The sequence below is a fragment of the Triturus cristatus genome, chromosome 1_2 (genome assembly GCF_964204655.1).
Source record: "Triturus cristatus chromosome 1_2, aTriCri1.1, whole genome shotgun sequence".
NCBI lineage: Eukaryota > Metazoa > Chordata > Amphibia > Caudata > Salamandridae > Triturus > Triturus cristatus.
In genome coordinates this window covers 417,220,304-417,237,481 of record NC_140580.1, presented here as the reverse complement: position 1 = coordinate 417,237,481, position 17,178 = coordinate 417,220,304, and the positions used below count along the sequence as shown (strand labels likewise).

Genomic DNA, 17,178 nt, shown 5'->3' with positions numbered 1-17,178 from the left:
GACATCCTCATGATAATCAAATTCAGCTAAGTGCTATAAATGAACGATCCAGAATATGAAATATTGTGTTATTTCTTTATTGGTTTTATTAGGGCCTAGGACTACTCTTTATCTATATTATCTTTGATAGAAAACTTTCTTACTTGACTTTACTTATAAACTTTGCAAATATTGCATGCAATTCCATTAGTGAATCAATAGAAATGTATGGTGGTACCAGAATAGCATTGTAAGAATATCATCTGACGTAGTTGTTGCCCCCTAAATATTGCCTACAGTGCGGATGGATGCACCATGGATTTACATGGACCATTTGTCCTGAACCTATTTTGGGCCACTCAACATGAGAGCAGGGAGAGGGGGCTATTATGTTACAAGTTTCACCGGGTCCAGATAGTGACTGATGGCTGTTGTTTTCATTATTGTCTGTCAGAAACAATTGTTCATGTTTTCCTATGACAATGTTTATTTTTAAGAAGTGGATTCTGTGATGATACTTTCTATTTCATCCTGCTGAATCTCAGTAAAAACATTATTAAAAATGTATATATATTGTCTACAAAACTATCACTCCATTGGAGTTACAATAAAAATATTCCACACAATAACATTTTAGATAACAATATTTCAAACATAATATTTATAGATACCAGTTCTATATATGACATTCTGACCTTCAACTATACCATCTAAATTTCTGATTTTGGTATTGGAGTTTTAGTAACTTAGGTCATACCTACAATAGCATTGCTTCTGTGACTGCTTATTAGTTTTATTATGATTTGGGGAGTTTTGATAATAGCATTACTTACCGATTACATAGTTCCACCTATCTGCTATTTTATTTATACTGACTCAATTTGTAATAATTATTTTGCTTCACCATCTATACATGGTCCATGGGGCACTTTATTATATTTAATATGCCATGTGCATAACTTTAAACTATAGTTATTGAAACTTGTATTTCTTCACATTCAACACTGATCTGCTCATATTTCTACTGCCTTAGAAGATAACAGTGAAGTATGGTACAAGTCCTCTCTTCTGTTCAATCTTTTGTGTCCTTTGTTCATGGGCATAAATGGCTGTTAGACCAGGTTGAACTAGCCATTATCTGCATGACAAAACCAGGATGGTGTCTCTGTAAATGTCTATGGGCTTCTCTTTGTCTTAAACAACATCAAAAATAAAAATTGAATAGTAGAAATGTCCTAGTTTATATCGAAATTTTTACAGCAATAGTAAAGAAATGTATGGCTCTTGTAACATTGACAAAACTGTGGTTGCATTTTGAAATACATTTTGTTTGTATTTGTTTTCTAGTTAACACCAGTTGGAACTACAATATTCAATGGCTTTGCTACAGAAGGTGCAGTCGATATAGATGATGGTCCCAATGGGCAAATAGAATATGTCATTCAATACAACCCCCTTGATAAAGTAAGTACATTTTGTTCTCCTTAATGTATAATTAAATCTTAATAACAAAAAAACATTGTATGAACACAAATACATGTAAACCCACTGTACCATATATGTCACTGAATAAGTTTAATAGGAACATTTCAGATACCCTATGTGAGAATGAAAATATTCAACTCTGTTGCTATGATTGAAACTGACTGTTTCAAGTGCCTGAGGTATATAGGCTGCATCTGAAGTCAAAGTTAGGTAGACATGTATTTTTTCTTTTTCAGTAAGCTTCTGTACAAGAAAAAGAGAAAGTTAATGTTTCAGTTTTTCTATTTTAAAATCTTAGAGTTCTGAAATATCTAAAAGGGGAATTGGTCAGATTGAGAAAGCAACTAAATGTTAAATTTGCAGTCAATTTCTAAATGAAGTGAATGAAAAAAATGATTATCCTTAAACTCAAATTTAGAATTTAAAAAGAAGTTATTGAAGCATTGCCTTATTAGCTTAGCAAATGTAACATTGTAGATGGTTTCAAAAATGAACTAGCAGTTAGTAATCTTTACTCAAAAGTCTTACATACAGTTTATCAATCCAGCAATGTTCAATTAAATTTGGAACCAGGAGCTTACCACATGCCTTTGTAATTCATGAGGCTGTGGCCCGGGCAATGACACCTTCTTAAGGCCCACCAGTTCATCATTCCAACATATTAAAATTAATAATGCAGTGCACTTGCAAAATATGTTCTTTCACTTCAATCACCAATGTTCACAAATTATTATTTGAGAATGTGATTGCCAAAATTGAAAATCTTTTTAATTGATGAAGTGAGAGTTGAAAGTTCAGGTCTATGGGAGTTCACTTATTATTCATAAGTTGCTTTCCAACATTGAAAAATATGCAATTTTCTCCCTTGAATGTCAGTAGTAAATAGATATCAAGGCTGGAAAGGGAAGAGGTTACTCCTGCATTTCATATTGATATAAAGGTGAACGTGTTTATCCATGGAGTAAAATATTTCCCTGATTACATTTGGTAATGCACATTTCCATATCATTTACAGATCTTTCACCTAGTGGGAATGAAAAAGTCTTTCTGAATCCCATAAAAGTTGTAACATTGCTGAGGGATTTCGTTTGATTTATGCATTTAAGTTCCCATCCACAGAAGATAAATACATTTGCCATACAGCTATAAAACAACTATCAGTTATGGAGTACAATTCTAATTAGAATGTTAAAACTATCAAATAAAGAAAATGCATGAAGAACATTTTTTAAACATCAGTCCATTTCAAAGTACATACATTGTCAAAGTACGTAGAGGTGGAGTTAAGGACAGAAAATGTGTACTTACCTATATATACTTATCTTGTTTGTATATATCATACAGGTAAGGAGATGCAGAGACAGGTGTAGAAAATCTATCCATACTTACCTCTCAATATCTTTGTTTTTGATAGTATGTTCACAATGTTGTAACCACTGGATATTACTTCTGCTATGTACTGGGCCCACATCTGCAGTCATAATTTGTAAACTATGTGTCACCAGCATGTCAGAATTAAATTCGGTAACCTCGGTGTGTGTATTCCATAAATAAAATGATTGGGCCATGGGCCATCAGGAGAAAGGGCTTCAAAAATTAAGTATCCAAACTTTTCATTTGATAAAACAACAATGTGTGGGAAGTGATGGGACAAAAATAGGAACTACACAGAACTCAAAACTGTTTAGATAAAATATTTACAGATGGCAACTTTGATTTCATTAGCTTCATCAAAGAGGAAAAATTGTGGTTTATTAAGGGATAAATTACCTCTGTGCAACAATTGTTTTGTTATTCATTTTCATTTAATAAAAAGAATGGATAAATGTTGTTACTCCAAAGCTGAAATAGTCTACATTCATTTCTTTTACCATTCTTCATTGGTCTTCTTTCTAGAATTTGTCAAACATAAAACATCAATCATTGCTCTGATGTGAAAAACGCTTCATATGAAAATATAAATATTTCTCTGCTTTCCCATGAAAATATTTCTACTTCCCACACTGCAGATTTGTGAAGGCACAACATTAATCCACTAAGGGGAACCTGAGATATTACTTTTTACTTTTTAAATAAAAATAGTGCAAACAGAGTGAACGCCAACTGCGTTCCTCAGGCTGTGCTTGAGCGTTGCCTAGGCACGAATTAAGGCCAAACACAATGGATTGCAGGTCAGACACAGAAACCAGGTTTGACCCAGTCTCAAGTTTCACCTTTTGACTGAGGGCCTAATTAGGAGTTTGGCAGTATAAAGGACCACCAAACCCAGGGTGGCGTGGCAGTTACCGCTGCACCAGCATTTCCCTCTCTCCCTCCATATTACAACTTTGGCAGTTGAACCAGCATGTGACCGCTACAACCACCAGTGATCCGCAAAGCATATTATGACTCTCCACACTTTTCGAGACAGTGATCCTGCCATGAAAAGTGTGGCAGTCAGGAAAGTAAGGGGGCCCTGGTGCCCCTGTGCATGCATAGGGTTGCATGCAAGGGAGCACACGTTGTGGCCGCCTGTGTGCGTGTACCCTAGTTCCTGCACAGCATGGACTGCACCAGTGGAGTTCCCATTATGGTGCCTTTCGAAGGCTCACCACCTGGGACACCAAAGCACCACCCGCCAAACCACAGAAAACTTCTAATCTAGTGGGAGGTTGGCAGTTAAGTTTGACTGTGTGGGAGCTGGGCGCTGGCATAGTGGCCCACTCCCACACAGCCAAACTCATAATCAGGCCCTTAGTCTCTGAAATGGAAGTCAAAAATCCTCAACGGGGCCAGGCAGCAGGCTGCGACTGCGAAGGGCTCCACAAGGCTGGTTGGCCATCAGACAAAGTCCAATTGAAGTCATTAATTTTTTGCAGGAAAGCTCTGAGCATGAGAAATGTATAATTCATTCCCAAGGAAGGTCTCTCACTGGTCAGATACGTGTGGCTCCTTCGCCCAGTAAAGATTTCAACATTCAGACTTAGTCACTTTTTTGGAGCTTAGATTCCTCTAGCAGGGCAAGGCTCCAAGCTATAGTCAAATAGGGCTCCACAAGCCAAATTCCTTTACAGTGAGGTCCCTTTGAAATAGATTGCTGGTGTAGAAAAGCAAGAGCCAACTAAAACTTTGACCAAGTGGCAATGAACCTTCACCAAAATAACTTAGCAGGTTTCTCCTGGTCCTCCAGAGGGCTTTGTAGTGAGAGAGTTTCTAAGCCCCACATTTCTCAGGATTTTAGGAGGAGTACCAAAGGTCCCAGTACCTTGGAACCTCAAGAACAGCTGTTGGTGCTCAAACTGTGCTCAGCAGAAGGCATAAGCAGTGTCCAGGGCAAGCCGAGATGGAAGTAATCAGCTGGGTTCTTCATGGAAAGAGCTTCCACCAGCTTGTTGTGTCCTTTAGCTTAACAGGATGTTTGCCAATTGACCTGTGGAGTCCACTTCTTTGCCATGGATGCAAGTGGGAGTAGGTCCAGCCTTTCAGGTCTCCTTACATGTCTCAAAGAAGGTGTAGTTCTTCTTCTCCCTTTCACAGGTTCATTAGTGTGGGGGGTTGAAGAGTGACTCCTGCCCCCTCCCTAGCCAATGTGAACATTTTTCCACTTACGCTTGCAGTTCTTTTGTGCCCTGCTGAAAAAAATCCCACAGTGCCACTCCTTAAACTAAATCCAAAGTAGCAGAAGCTTTCTTCACTAGTGCAGAGCTCATGTGGCCACCCTGGCGGTCTGATTTGGGATATGAGCAACCCTCCTCTGTGGTCACACAAAACCAGTTCTGGGGCAGCGCCTCTTTCACTGGGATTGTCACCTGGCTCAATAGAGGGACAAAGGAGGTGTGAGCTACACAGGCCTGTGACCAGGTAGGCCTCTTTGAAGTTAATTAGGTTCATGGGCAAGGCCCAGATTTTGATCCTGTCAGAGGAACAGAATACCTTTCTCCACCCAACGTCTTTGCCTCAAGTCTGGAGCAAGTTCACACATCATTAAAGTGGCTATTCAGCTCCTAGGTTGGAAACTAATGCAAATAGGCTCCTAAAATAGTTGTTACAAATCTGATTTTACCATGTTTTGGTCTTGCAAGAGATATTTTAAAATGTTCAAGAATTCACTTTGTAGCTATTTCATAGGCGGAGATATAATTATTACAAATATTTTTTCCCAACACTTTCCTATGGAAGAGCTAACCCTTCTACAGTGCAAATAGCATTTGGGGCCTTAAAAAACTAATAGGAAAAATGACTTATAAAGAGTCTTGTTACTCCATACGGAGTGTCCCCACGTGACTCATGCTAAGACCAGGAATGAACCTAAAGTAACATGCTGGACTAACCTATGGTTGTGTAAAAATCGGGACTTAAGTTTCTTACAAAAGACTACTTCGGACCCCCCCTGTCTCAAATGTAAAGGCATGCTATTCCACAATGTAGAGCCAGCATGCCAAAGTACCATCCGCCCATATGCGCTTGTTTCACTCTGGGCACAGCAGTGAGCAAGATGCCAGCACATCTCAGCCTTCTGTTAGGTTGGTAACACTTTATCAGGGTACATAAGTATTGAGGCATCTTCCCGTTTAAGATTTTGTGGAAGATGCATGTTGCTTTAAAAGAAACTCTCTTCCTCACAGGAAGTCAGTGCAATTTAGCCAGAGCTGACCCAATGGATGCCCACCTTGGGATACTAAGCAGCAGCGGAACCACTGCATTCTGAACTCTCTGGAGTTTTGCCAATCTACCCTGTGAGGTTCCTAGATATAACACATTACAATAGCCTAGCCTGGACATGACCACTGCCTGGACGACTGATTTCCTGGTTGCACCAGGGAGAAGGCCCAGAACTTAAATCAGAATTTTTAAAATTCCAAAACACCTTTCCACCAGGCAGGAAATCTGACTGTCAAAAGATAGGTCAGCCTCAAACTAGACCCTGAGATTCTTCACTTTCGGCTTGTGAGTTGGCACTGGCCAAAGTACATCCGCCCACCAGGCAGAGGACCAGATAGATGGTAGTTTCCCTAGTAAGAGAATCTCTGCTTTTCCAGCATTTAGCTTGAGGCATCTCTGGTCCATCCACTCCGCCAATTCGGTCAAACAAGAGCTTAGCCTACCCACAGATTCTCTTTCATCCTGAGAGAGGGTGATAATAAGTTGTGTGTCATCGGCGAATGATACGATACTGAAGCAGTGACACTCGATGAAATCCAAAGAAGGGGGCACATATAGAGATTGATCAATATGAGGCACAGATCTGAGCCCAGAGGCACCCCCTGCTGCAAAGACAGCCTCTGACAGAAATGATTTTTTAACCACCTGAAAGGTGCGATTTTGAAGAAAGGCGGCTTGCCAGCACAAGGCTGTCTCCCCGACACCGCAGTTCCATAGTCATTCCAACAAAATGCCATGGGATATGGTGTTGAAGGCTGCGCTTAGGTCTAACATAATCAATGCAGCAGTTTTGCCACCATCTGTCTCAGGGATTCAGATGCTAACAGTAGTGCCGACTCCATACTGAACTCCGGAAGGAAACCCGATTGGGTTTCATGCATTTGGTCGTGGGGCTCCACAAACCTCATCAACAGATCATTTACATGCTTCTCAGCCACCTGGCAAAAAAGGGAAGCAAAGAGATAGGTCTAAGATTTTCTAGTTTTGTGGGGTCCAGAGTGGGTTTTTTCAATAATGGCACAACCATAGCCTGCTTCCACCTCAAAGGGATTTGCCCTGATGTGAAAGATTTCTTAAGCAACTCTCACAGTCCAGGTAAGATAGCCTCCCTCCTCTGACCCAAAATCATGGGTCAGTTGGGATCATTTGGAGAGCCTGATTTGACCCCGCCCATCAAAGCACACAAATCTTCTACAGTTAAGGTGTTAAACCTGGAGAGTCCAATCTTTACATTCAATGGTTCGAACCAGGTTTCAAGACATGGGGCGTCTCAAACCTATTTTGGGAAGGAATCCTAAAAATGTGAAACCTTATCCTGAAATAACTGAGTGATCATATTGCATCCCTCCTCCGACATAGAGACCTGATCCAGGGAGGGTAGTGCTTTTACAGAGGTAAATAACTCTTGTGATGAGATCTGCGCACCCTTGATTTTATCAGCATAAAACTGGATGCGCGAAATTTTTATCTGTTTATGATAGTCTTTCATGTCTTGCGATAGATAGCTTTTTCCAGAGCATTGAAATTATGATGAAAGAGTTGCTCAAGGAGTTTGCAGGTCTTTTTTAGCATCCGGAGCTCCTCATAGCACTCAGCCAAAGGTTTGAGGCATTTTACTATATAGTTCATTATTAGTGCTGTGATCCAGAGCATTAGTAATCCAATTTTCCATTTGAAGATTGCCATTCTTACTGTAAGGACAAGTTGACCGTTAAACTTTTACATGAGCTACTTTTAAATACCATGCACCCTGCTCTATGGACATTTAAGGCCTACTGAAGGGTGAATGATTACTATTTAATAGGAGGGTTTAGGCCTGTCAAAAGAAGTTATTTTTAGGGGGTGGAGTACATACACTGAGTTCTGGTTAGTAAAAGGAAATTGTGCAGAGTCAAAAATAACAGCAGCATCGTTCCCAAAAAAGTTGGGGTGATCATGCAAAAAGAGGCATTTTCCGGTACCCCAACCAAAATATGTGTTTAACAGCGAACAAAAAGATTTTCGTGCAAGCCATAACATCATTTTGTGATGGGTCAGTTTTGTGAATGTGTATAATATGTTGGAGGAGAGTGCAGATGGGATTTCTCCCTTGAAAAAACTATTTAAAAATGGAAATTGAAAAAGAAACCAATACAAACTTGTCAAAAGACTACTCAGGCATATTACCTAAGAGGCCTGCTTGCAACATGGCCTACAGCCCCCATCCCAAGTACACACTCACAAAAATAGTCACATAATGTATTTCTTATCTGTAAATACAAAAGAGTGATGGTGAAATGCTTGAAATAATCTCAGCCATTGGTAACTACTCAGATGTATTCCTGTCCAGTATGTTTCTTGCCCACTTTGTCTCAGTGGCATTAATGTTTTTACAGTACTGCAAAATGGAGTGTGCACACTTATTTGGTGCAACCCTAATGCAAAATCCAGTTAGGGATTTACAAAGCAATACAAATCCTGTTCTGCATAGCTTTGTGTGGGTTTGTAAAGAATCAACAAGCATTTGCAATGCAATAGGGCTCGCATTTTTTTATTACTTATGCTACTGCTGGGAAAATTTTTAACAAATAAAAGCCATTAGCATTTGCAATGCCAATAGCTCAAAGTTTAACAAATGCGAAACCTATTGGATTGCAACTGCTTGTTTGAACCAGACCGTGGGTGGTGGAACGGTCGTTAAAGAAAGGTCCTGGCATTATATGTCAATCACTCAGGGAAGACCAGCTCCAGTTGTGTAAGCCCACCCTCACCTGTGAACCATACCTGGACACACTCATCCCAGCTCTCGAAAGATCCCTGTACCTAAGCTCCAGACGATGCCCTCTGCCGGTGCACAGCACACTAGCTCCGGGCGCAAGGGCGGATCCAGCTCCCATATTTGTCGATGCAGTTTGGTGGGACAGAGTCCCTAATGTCTTTTATGTTGATTTGTACTTTTACCCTGAAGGCCAGAAGAGATTATCTCTGCCTTGTCATTGCTCGCCCGATAAGACACCGCAAGGACGCTTTGACTTTGTGTCTGCGCTGATTCGCAGCACATTTCCAGCCAGGTCTCCTCATAAATATGTGGCCTGGAGAGCGACTACAACAGTCGTTATTAATTGTTTTTCCAGTGTCATGAACGACGTCTTCACTTGCCTGCCTACGGGAAGTCAGGGGCCCGTTCGTAAAGCACTTTATTAGTGATTTCACTTTCTTTGGAGGACTTCTTGTATATTTATGTGGTCTTTCTATGAGATATTACTTGGTGAGCCCCAACCAATATATCTACTGTGGCTATCAGCACTTTCGAGCCGGCCGATGACAAGGGGCGAGCACTTTATCAATGGCTCTTTGTCTCCTTGAGCGATCTTGTATCTTAACTTGTTTTGGACGATTTGTTGCGTGTCTCCACGGCCTTCTAATTAGATATGATGTTGGCCGGCCGCAGCCAATGCATTTCTTGTGAGTGCTAGCACTTTAGAGCGGCCGAGGACTGAGCACGAGCGCTTTATCAATGGCCGTTTGTCTTCTAGAGCGACCCTGTCAACAGCGTACATTGTTTTTAGTTTTAATATGAATAATTTTAGCCTGTATATCATTGGGCTATGTCATTAAATGTTAAATGGTGTGGGGCAGATTTACAAGCCCCTTGCGCCTCATTGACGCCGCCGTTGCGTCACTTTTGTGACGCAGCAGCGGCGCAAATCCTGCGCCATGGTGCGGGGTACTTACAACGTGACGCATCTGGAAGATGCCTCACGTTGTAAAGCCCTGCGCTAGAAGTAGACGTTCCTGCGCATGGGGGGGGGCGTTCTGTCGCAGGAACGCCTCCTAAAAGTGGCTGAGTGAAATCTACAAGATTTCACTCAGTCACTTTTAGGCCCATGCTGCGTCAAAACCCTGCGCCTGCCTGAAGCAGGCGTAAGGATTGGCGCAGCATTCACAGGATAGGGTCCCCCAGAGCATTGCTGGAGCTGGCGCAACTCCAGCAATGCGCCACTTTTACGGCACAGATGCGTCACGCATCTGTGCCGTTTTTGCCCCATGGTGCGCCGCATTGTAAATGCGGCGCATCCATGGTGGCGGAGCTGTAGCGCACAATAACTGGGGCATGCATCCCTGCTGATATTCAGGGATGCGCCAGTTATTGTAAATATGCCCCTGTATGTTTTTTGTTGTTTATCGTATGGCCTGTCTTTGACAGGCTGACACAATACAGTATTCTCACTGTCTGAGACGTGTATTCTGGGCTTAGGGGGTGCTATGGGCTCATTCTGAAATATAATACATCTCAGATGACTCACTTCACTTCTCGTCTGCACTCTTCCAGTTCCCGCTGCTCTTGCAAACTTCGGAAACTGTCTGACAGTTCGGCCCAAAAGTGCTTGTTTATGGCCAAAAGAAAAGGGGGAAAACTCCTTTCAGAGCCTCCTACATGCGATTCAGAGAGAAACGTAAAAACATTTTAATTTTCAGACTCATAAAATGGCGTTTATATGTTAAGAAAAGCTATTTTGTGGTTGTAAAACCCTGTGGTTTTGCATATCTCAGGATTTGTGATGGCGTTGTACATATGGCCCTTAGCTAACTTATAGAGTGGATCATTTCTTTCAATGGTTGCACATGGTGTACACCTGTACTCATATTTGGGGACCGTGACTTATTTCTCACCATATACTTTGACCCAGAGCAACAGCGAGAAAGACAGGAATTTAATAAAGAAGAAAGAAAAGAAATATAGGAACACTGTGACTAATGGAATAACAGGAATGTAGAAAAATCTGTAAGAATGGAATAACAGACTCAAGAAGCGCAGGGTGGTGGAAGACAGGGGCATGGAGTGAAATCAAGACTTGGCAGCTGTGGTGTTTGGCAACAACAGCATCTGGTGGAACCGGAGCTTCTGAGAAAAATACTCAACCCCTGCACTTTTTTGTTGTTGTATATAGCGCAAACTACACCCGAATGTATCAGAGCGCTTTACATGAGAACCGGTTCCATTACAGACGGACAGATTCATTTTTGTTAGGCACCGGAGATTAAGTGATTTGCCCAGAATCACAAGATTTTGAGCGTCCCTGCGAGACTAGCTTTGAGGACGACCGCTTTAGCCGTTAGTCTACATCTTCTCATGCAATTATACAAACGAAGAACTCTTAATTAAACGTATTTCCTCTGCAATCATTCCTTCAGGCAAATTTTACTTTCACAAGATGACATGACAAAACATACGAATGCCAAGTATAGCACTACGAATGCTTAAGGCGCGTGCAGAATACGTGACCATTTTTATAAATTGAAGGAATAATCACTGCAGCACTACAATCGAGCAATGTCAGCCATAACATGTATCTGTTCGAAGTTAATACCTTTCGGGAATCGGGCCCAAGGGCCATTCTTTCTCGCAGTCGTCTGCATAAGTGTTTCCATAGAACTCCTTTGTTGTGCATGGTTACCCTGCAGCCAGAACAAAAGCTCTTTCAACCAGACTTAAAAACGATTCAAGAACAGCCACCAAATTAACGGTAAAAAGACACCAAAGAAAAAGAAAGTGTGACCATCCATACTCAAGCAGGAAGGGGAGGGGTTTAATCCGAGCAGCAGGAAAGGATTTTGCATGGTGCTAAGCGTTCTTTTACGAAATATTCTTCTTCTATGGGCTTTGAAAGACTGCGGCAAGCACACGAGTGGTGCGCGCGTGCGCGCCACAGCGAGCCATGTGTTTTGCGTTATCGTGCACACGTCTGCGCACGATACTGCAAACCACATGTTACCCTGTGCGGGTAACAGACACTAATAGGCCATGGGCGGAGCAACACGCCCGCCTTTGGCCTATTGCGTGCTCTGTTTCAGAAATACACGCACGCACAAGCCAATCCCGTAACAAAAATGAAAAAGCACACGCACGAGCATGTGCAATTTCTAGGTACAGTTTTAAACCCCCTACAAAAGGGCTCTCGCTGTGCGAGCAGTGCTACGCAATGCAACGCGAGCGCGAGCCCTAAAAAGTAGCAGGGATTTTATGAGTGGTGCATGAGAATTCCAATGCATCCAACCAATATCTTGACGCATACCCATATTTACGAGTACTTATAAACATGGAGTTGTTGCTAAATATTACGCCTACCTTGGGCTGGCACAATGAGGAGATACATATTTAATTTTCCTCTTTATTTTCTCTTTGCATTCTGCAGTCCACATCCCTTGGAGTAACCAGGCGCTTTATAAATCGAAATTCATTCATTCATTCATTCACTCACTCATTCATTATAAATCGAAATTCACATACAAAAGGAATGCACCTCTAAGAATTGTTTTTATGCACAATCATATCTCTTCCTGCACAAAAGCTATCCTGACTACATCGCAGACACCCGGGCACCATGATACAACAGTGCCTGAATTGGTGCTAGGTAGCCATAAGTGTGACAGCACTAGTAGAGAACTGAACTGTACCATACCTTTGACAATATGGCGCAGTTCTGCCCTCTCTCTCTTTCACACAACGCAGTGGAGGAACATCAATTGTTGTGTTGCATTAAATGCTAATAAATATGCCACATAGTATCTAAATATTTAGGTATGTAACTTAACTTGTATAGGGCAAACCAATTAGGAAAGTAATGGAGTGCTGAACTATAGGTAGAGTCTAACATTCACTGCAAACCTTTTACTAGAGGCAGACAGCAGGTAAAGTCTAGACTGTGAAAAAAATAAATGGTGGTAATGTACACAACAGGCAATTTGAATGCATAAAACAGGTTAAAGTACATTTCACCAGCTTTTCATGCACTCCTACAGACTCCTGCCATTTATCAGGCACTTCGTTTGGAAATGGAACTCCACATAACATAGGAAGAGCTGACAATGAGTGCGTACGGGCTGCTGTAAGGTCCAAACTAGGGATAGATAGCTGTTGTGTGCTGTGAGACACGTTCTAGTGTCTCGACAGGCACAGTTAGTAGCCACTCCCCTATGGGAGTGGGCACACACACCCCACACCCATCCATCACCGGCGTCACGAGTGACGTGACCCGGCTAATAAAGGGGCCCGAGTGCACGTGCTCGTGGACAGTCATCTAACTATCGCAACTGTGTCTGTGTCAGTCACTCAGCAGTATGTGGGCCTAGAACCCACAACACAACAATGGCGACGAGCGGGTCTGACCCCGTGTGGACACCGGTTGGCTTTACATTGTGCCCTAGGGAAAAATGCAGCCAGAGACACCCTGCCTTTACCTATGCCGGTAAAGCATGCCGCTACTGGCGCTGGTCTGCACACACTTGGCCAGGGAGACAAGCAGAGAGATCGTGGAGCGTTCCCCCCAGAGCCACTACGTGCACGTCCAGACATCACGGAAGTACTGATGCTGGTCGTTCAAAGAGGGCAGAAGAGTAGAGGCACATTTGACAAGCCGCAGTAAGCACCAGCATAGTCCCACACCACGTGGCGGCCTCAACCCTGGTAGGGGGAAGATAAGAAAGTCGCAGCGGCAAGCACTGCCAGCAGGCTGCTTTTTACGCAATAGCGCGATACAGCGAGCGAGGCCCCAGATGCAAACACTGACTGCACAGTGGGAAAGCAGGTAGCCCACCAGAGCGGAAGTGAGGGCGAAGCAGCAGTGCTGGGAACGGCTCTTCGCCCCCTTACCTGCTGAGGTGCCTGGAGCCTGTATCGCCCACCACCAGCTGCCCCAGCGAGGAGGTGCCATAGCGGAAGCACTACCTTCCAGTTTTTCCAGACCAGCTCCAGCAACGATCACATAGCCGGGAAGTCTGAAAGGGTTCTACTGGCCGGCGGGAGACGTCCCAATAGAGTGTTGCAGACTCTTGCACCCGGATGCGGCCCGTGAAAGAAGAGGCCCATCTCGCCCCGATGCCACACTCGCCATCAGGAGGACTGCTGCGGCTGGGGAGGAATGTACAGCGCCACCTAGCGGTCGCCGGAGAGCACCACATTGTCCGCAAGCCCCACACGGTAATGGCATAATGGTGAAATAAACATGAGGACAGCATTACCGTAACAGCGCGGCTTGTCTCTCCTGCATCCTCAGCCAAAGCGCATTCCCGCATCCTACCTGCCTGTGCTGAATGTAATGATGACCAGTCTGCAGTCACAGCGCACTTAACATGCTGCAAGCCAGAGAATTTTGCTGAAGCCAAGTAACAAAAGACTGTGAGAGCCACCTAGTGGATATTTCGGCCTACTACACTTGAAAAAAAAAACGAGTGAGTCTAATAGAAACGGATGGCTGCACCAGGATGTAACCCACAAGAACCGCGAGGGGAGAGACAGTTTTATGCCTGTCCATGCACAACACCCCCAGGTACACTGCAAAGTCCGGAGGACTATCAAGGGGGGAAAGAGAAACTGGAAGTGGATCCACATCTTCCATAAGGCAGTCACATTGCAGTGATGAAGACAGTGCTGTCCCAGCACAGAGAGCCTGTGAACCCAGCACTCATGTAGCCCAAAGCTGCCCCAGTCACGTCTCAAAGCACGGTGCAGCTACACAGAGTCCAGCATAGAGGACTCAGCACAGCACCTGGAGACTGCAAGCCCAAAGCAGCCAGCTGGTAGAGGTGAACACAACACTGCGACCAGATCGAAACAAAAAGGAGATATCAGGTAACCACACCCACTGAACTGGTCACGGCGCAGCCCAATCTTAAGGAAAGGACAGAGTAGGAGAAACTGAGCGCTGCTCGAAACGTCACAGCAATAGACAGATCAGAACAGTGTCCCCGGCCCCATGGACTGTATGTCAGGTTGACATAGACTGCTCACTCTGCAGAAAGCCCACATGAAGCCTGCACAGGTGCCACCACCCAACGTCCAGCCAGAGCAGAGGGACTAAAAGTCCACAGCAGCAACGTCGACAAGCATCTTCCTCAGCAAGGTGATCACTGATCGAGCAACAGCTCAAAGGAGTCTACCCCCGCCAAAAGTGCAAGAAAAGACTGGCGCAGAGAGTGCGCCGCCAGCGGCGGCACAACGCCATCACAGGTGAGAAGAGTGCGCCACATGACCCTGGAGGCGAACGACCACCGCAGCAAGGACGAAAAGTAGGCACACCTGGGGCCAGAAGAGGGCACACAAGGAAAGACTCAGCGTGCGCCGCCCGAGGTGCGTAACACACACGCCCAGATGAATGTCAGTAGAGGTGAATGCCAAGGAGGAGAAGAAACCTCTCTGAAGAAAAGAAGCACTGCTGAAATCAGCAGGGAGATCCCATACATATCCACAGCAGCAATGAAGCAAACGAAGTGATGCACGCAGAGAGAGCTCAGAGAAGTGGTTGCGCAGACGCACAGAAGCATGAATACCCAGAAGAGGGTAGAAGAGCGCCAAGACCAAGGTGCGCGACAAAGGCACCCAGAAGTGTAATTGCATGTGCAGTCACCCAGGAGAGCAAGACCTCCTCGAAGAGAAGGGGAAATGCCGAAGGCATCAAGAAAAGTCTCCATCGCATCAACGAAGCCTAGAAGGGGCCAAATGCAGAACAGTGTCCTCCCTCACACTGCCTCACGCCAGAGTCGTCAGTGACCCAAGGCTGACGGGAGGAGAGTTGCACACCACAAGTGGACAGCCACCCCCACTAGCTCACCACTGCCCGCGGAAGTCATTCCCTGGAGAGGGAACACCCGGAGTAGGGGCGTCAAGAAGCCGCCTGAAGAAGGAGCACCCAAGATGAGCGGCTGCTCGCCATGCAGCTGAAAAGAGCGACTGAAGTTTCACCTGGATGGTCAAGAGACCATTGAAGTTAATAGGCCTGTTGGCCTTGATAGAATATGATGCATGTAACTGCACCCAGAGGAGAAGCGAGAAGCAGAAGAAGCTTGGAGATCGTGTCACCCCGAAGAGCCGGACAAACGCAGGCCGGTCAGACCAAGAGAGGAGAAGCACGAGGACTCGAAGTACCACAAGCCAAGAACACCTCCAAAGACACCAGACAGCCACTAAGGTGGACCGACGGCCCTGGCGACAGCACCAAGGGAGAACCACACGTAAGCCGCAGCAAGCGCAAACCGCGTTTCTCCCATCGCTTCACAGTGAGACCGTCTAGCCCCGAGTGTCGGCAGTTGGAGTTGAGTGGCATCCCTGCTCCTGACCGCAAATGCCAGAGGTGCAAGAGAAGATCCAGAAGAGGCAATAACATGGCTACGACGTCCATCCAGAAGCTTCATCTCCTAATTAATCGTCACCACCTGTCGTCCAGGCCCAATGGCAGGAATGTCATCAGTTCCATGTGCATGACACTGAACTCAGCAAGAAACGTGGAAGTGTGACCGGAGGGTCCGCACCAAGAATCGGACAACCAACTGAGGCCAGAAGGGGAAGTCACGATTGGCAGGGCCGGACGATGACGAGAACCCAAGCTACAACAGGAGTGAGTCCTGACACTGCGACAGCAAGGGAAGAGGATGATAACCCGAGAAGGAACTGGCAGCCGCACAGCGGGAGTCCGAGAGTAAGCCGCACAGCCTGCGCGAACTGAGTCTCAAGCTTTACGTTCCTCAGCGTGTTCATCACTACTCCGTCATCAAAGTCCCAACAGCCCACGACGCACAAGTTCACAAATGCCAGTGCCTCCCCAGAGAACATGGAGGTAACTGGCCACTCCCTTTCTCAGGTGATCGACTCCCGACTAGATGCCTGCTTTCCATCAAGGCAAGTCGTCACCCGCCATCGTCCAGATTCAGCACACGGCTGGCAACGCCACTATGCCAGTCCTCATCAGGTGTGCCAACCGACACCATCTCGAAGACATGGAGTGGAGTCCTATGCTATTGCTAAACTAGCCACCAAGAAAACTCAGAGGCTACCTGCTAACCTGGTCTGCACCTGAACTGCGGCAGTGAGAGCATGTCCTGACCAAGATCCATACACCCTTGAGGTTTGTGAGAAAGACTGGCTACTGGCTCCTCATGGCTTGCAGCTGCCCCCAGCCGGCACAGACGCAGCCCCAATCGCAGCCTATCAGCAGTCCCGTGGCAAACCCAAAGAAGGGCCTCCCCAGGCGGGAGAGCTGGAAGAGACATTGTCCCACCGACAGGTCCCCGGACACAGCAAGATAGCCTCATAGAGAC

General features: G+C 44.9%; 1 protein-coding gene across 1 annotated transcript in view; it reads left to right on the top strand.

Annotated features, from left to right (window-relative positions):
• The window catches only part of PCDH15 (protocadherin related 15), a 2,378,624-nt gene that overhangs the window by 727,355 nt on the left and 1,634,091 nt on the right, over positions 1-17,178 (top strand). The window contains exon 6 of the mRNA XM_085614969.1: positions 1,327-1,443. Coding sequence (XP_085471095.1) covers positions 1,327-1,443 — 117 coding nt within the window. The remainder of the gene's footprint in view (positions 1-1,326; positions 1,444-17,178) is intronic.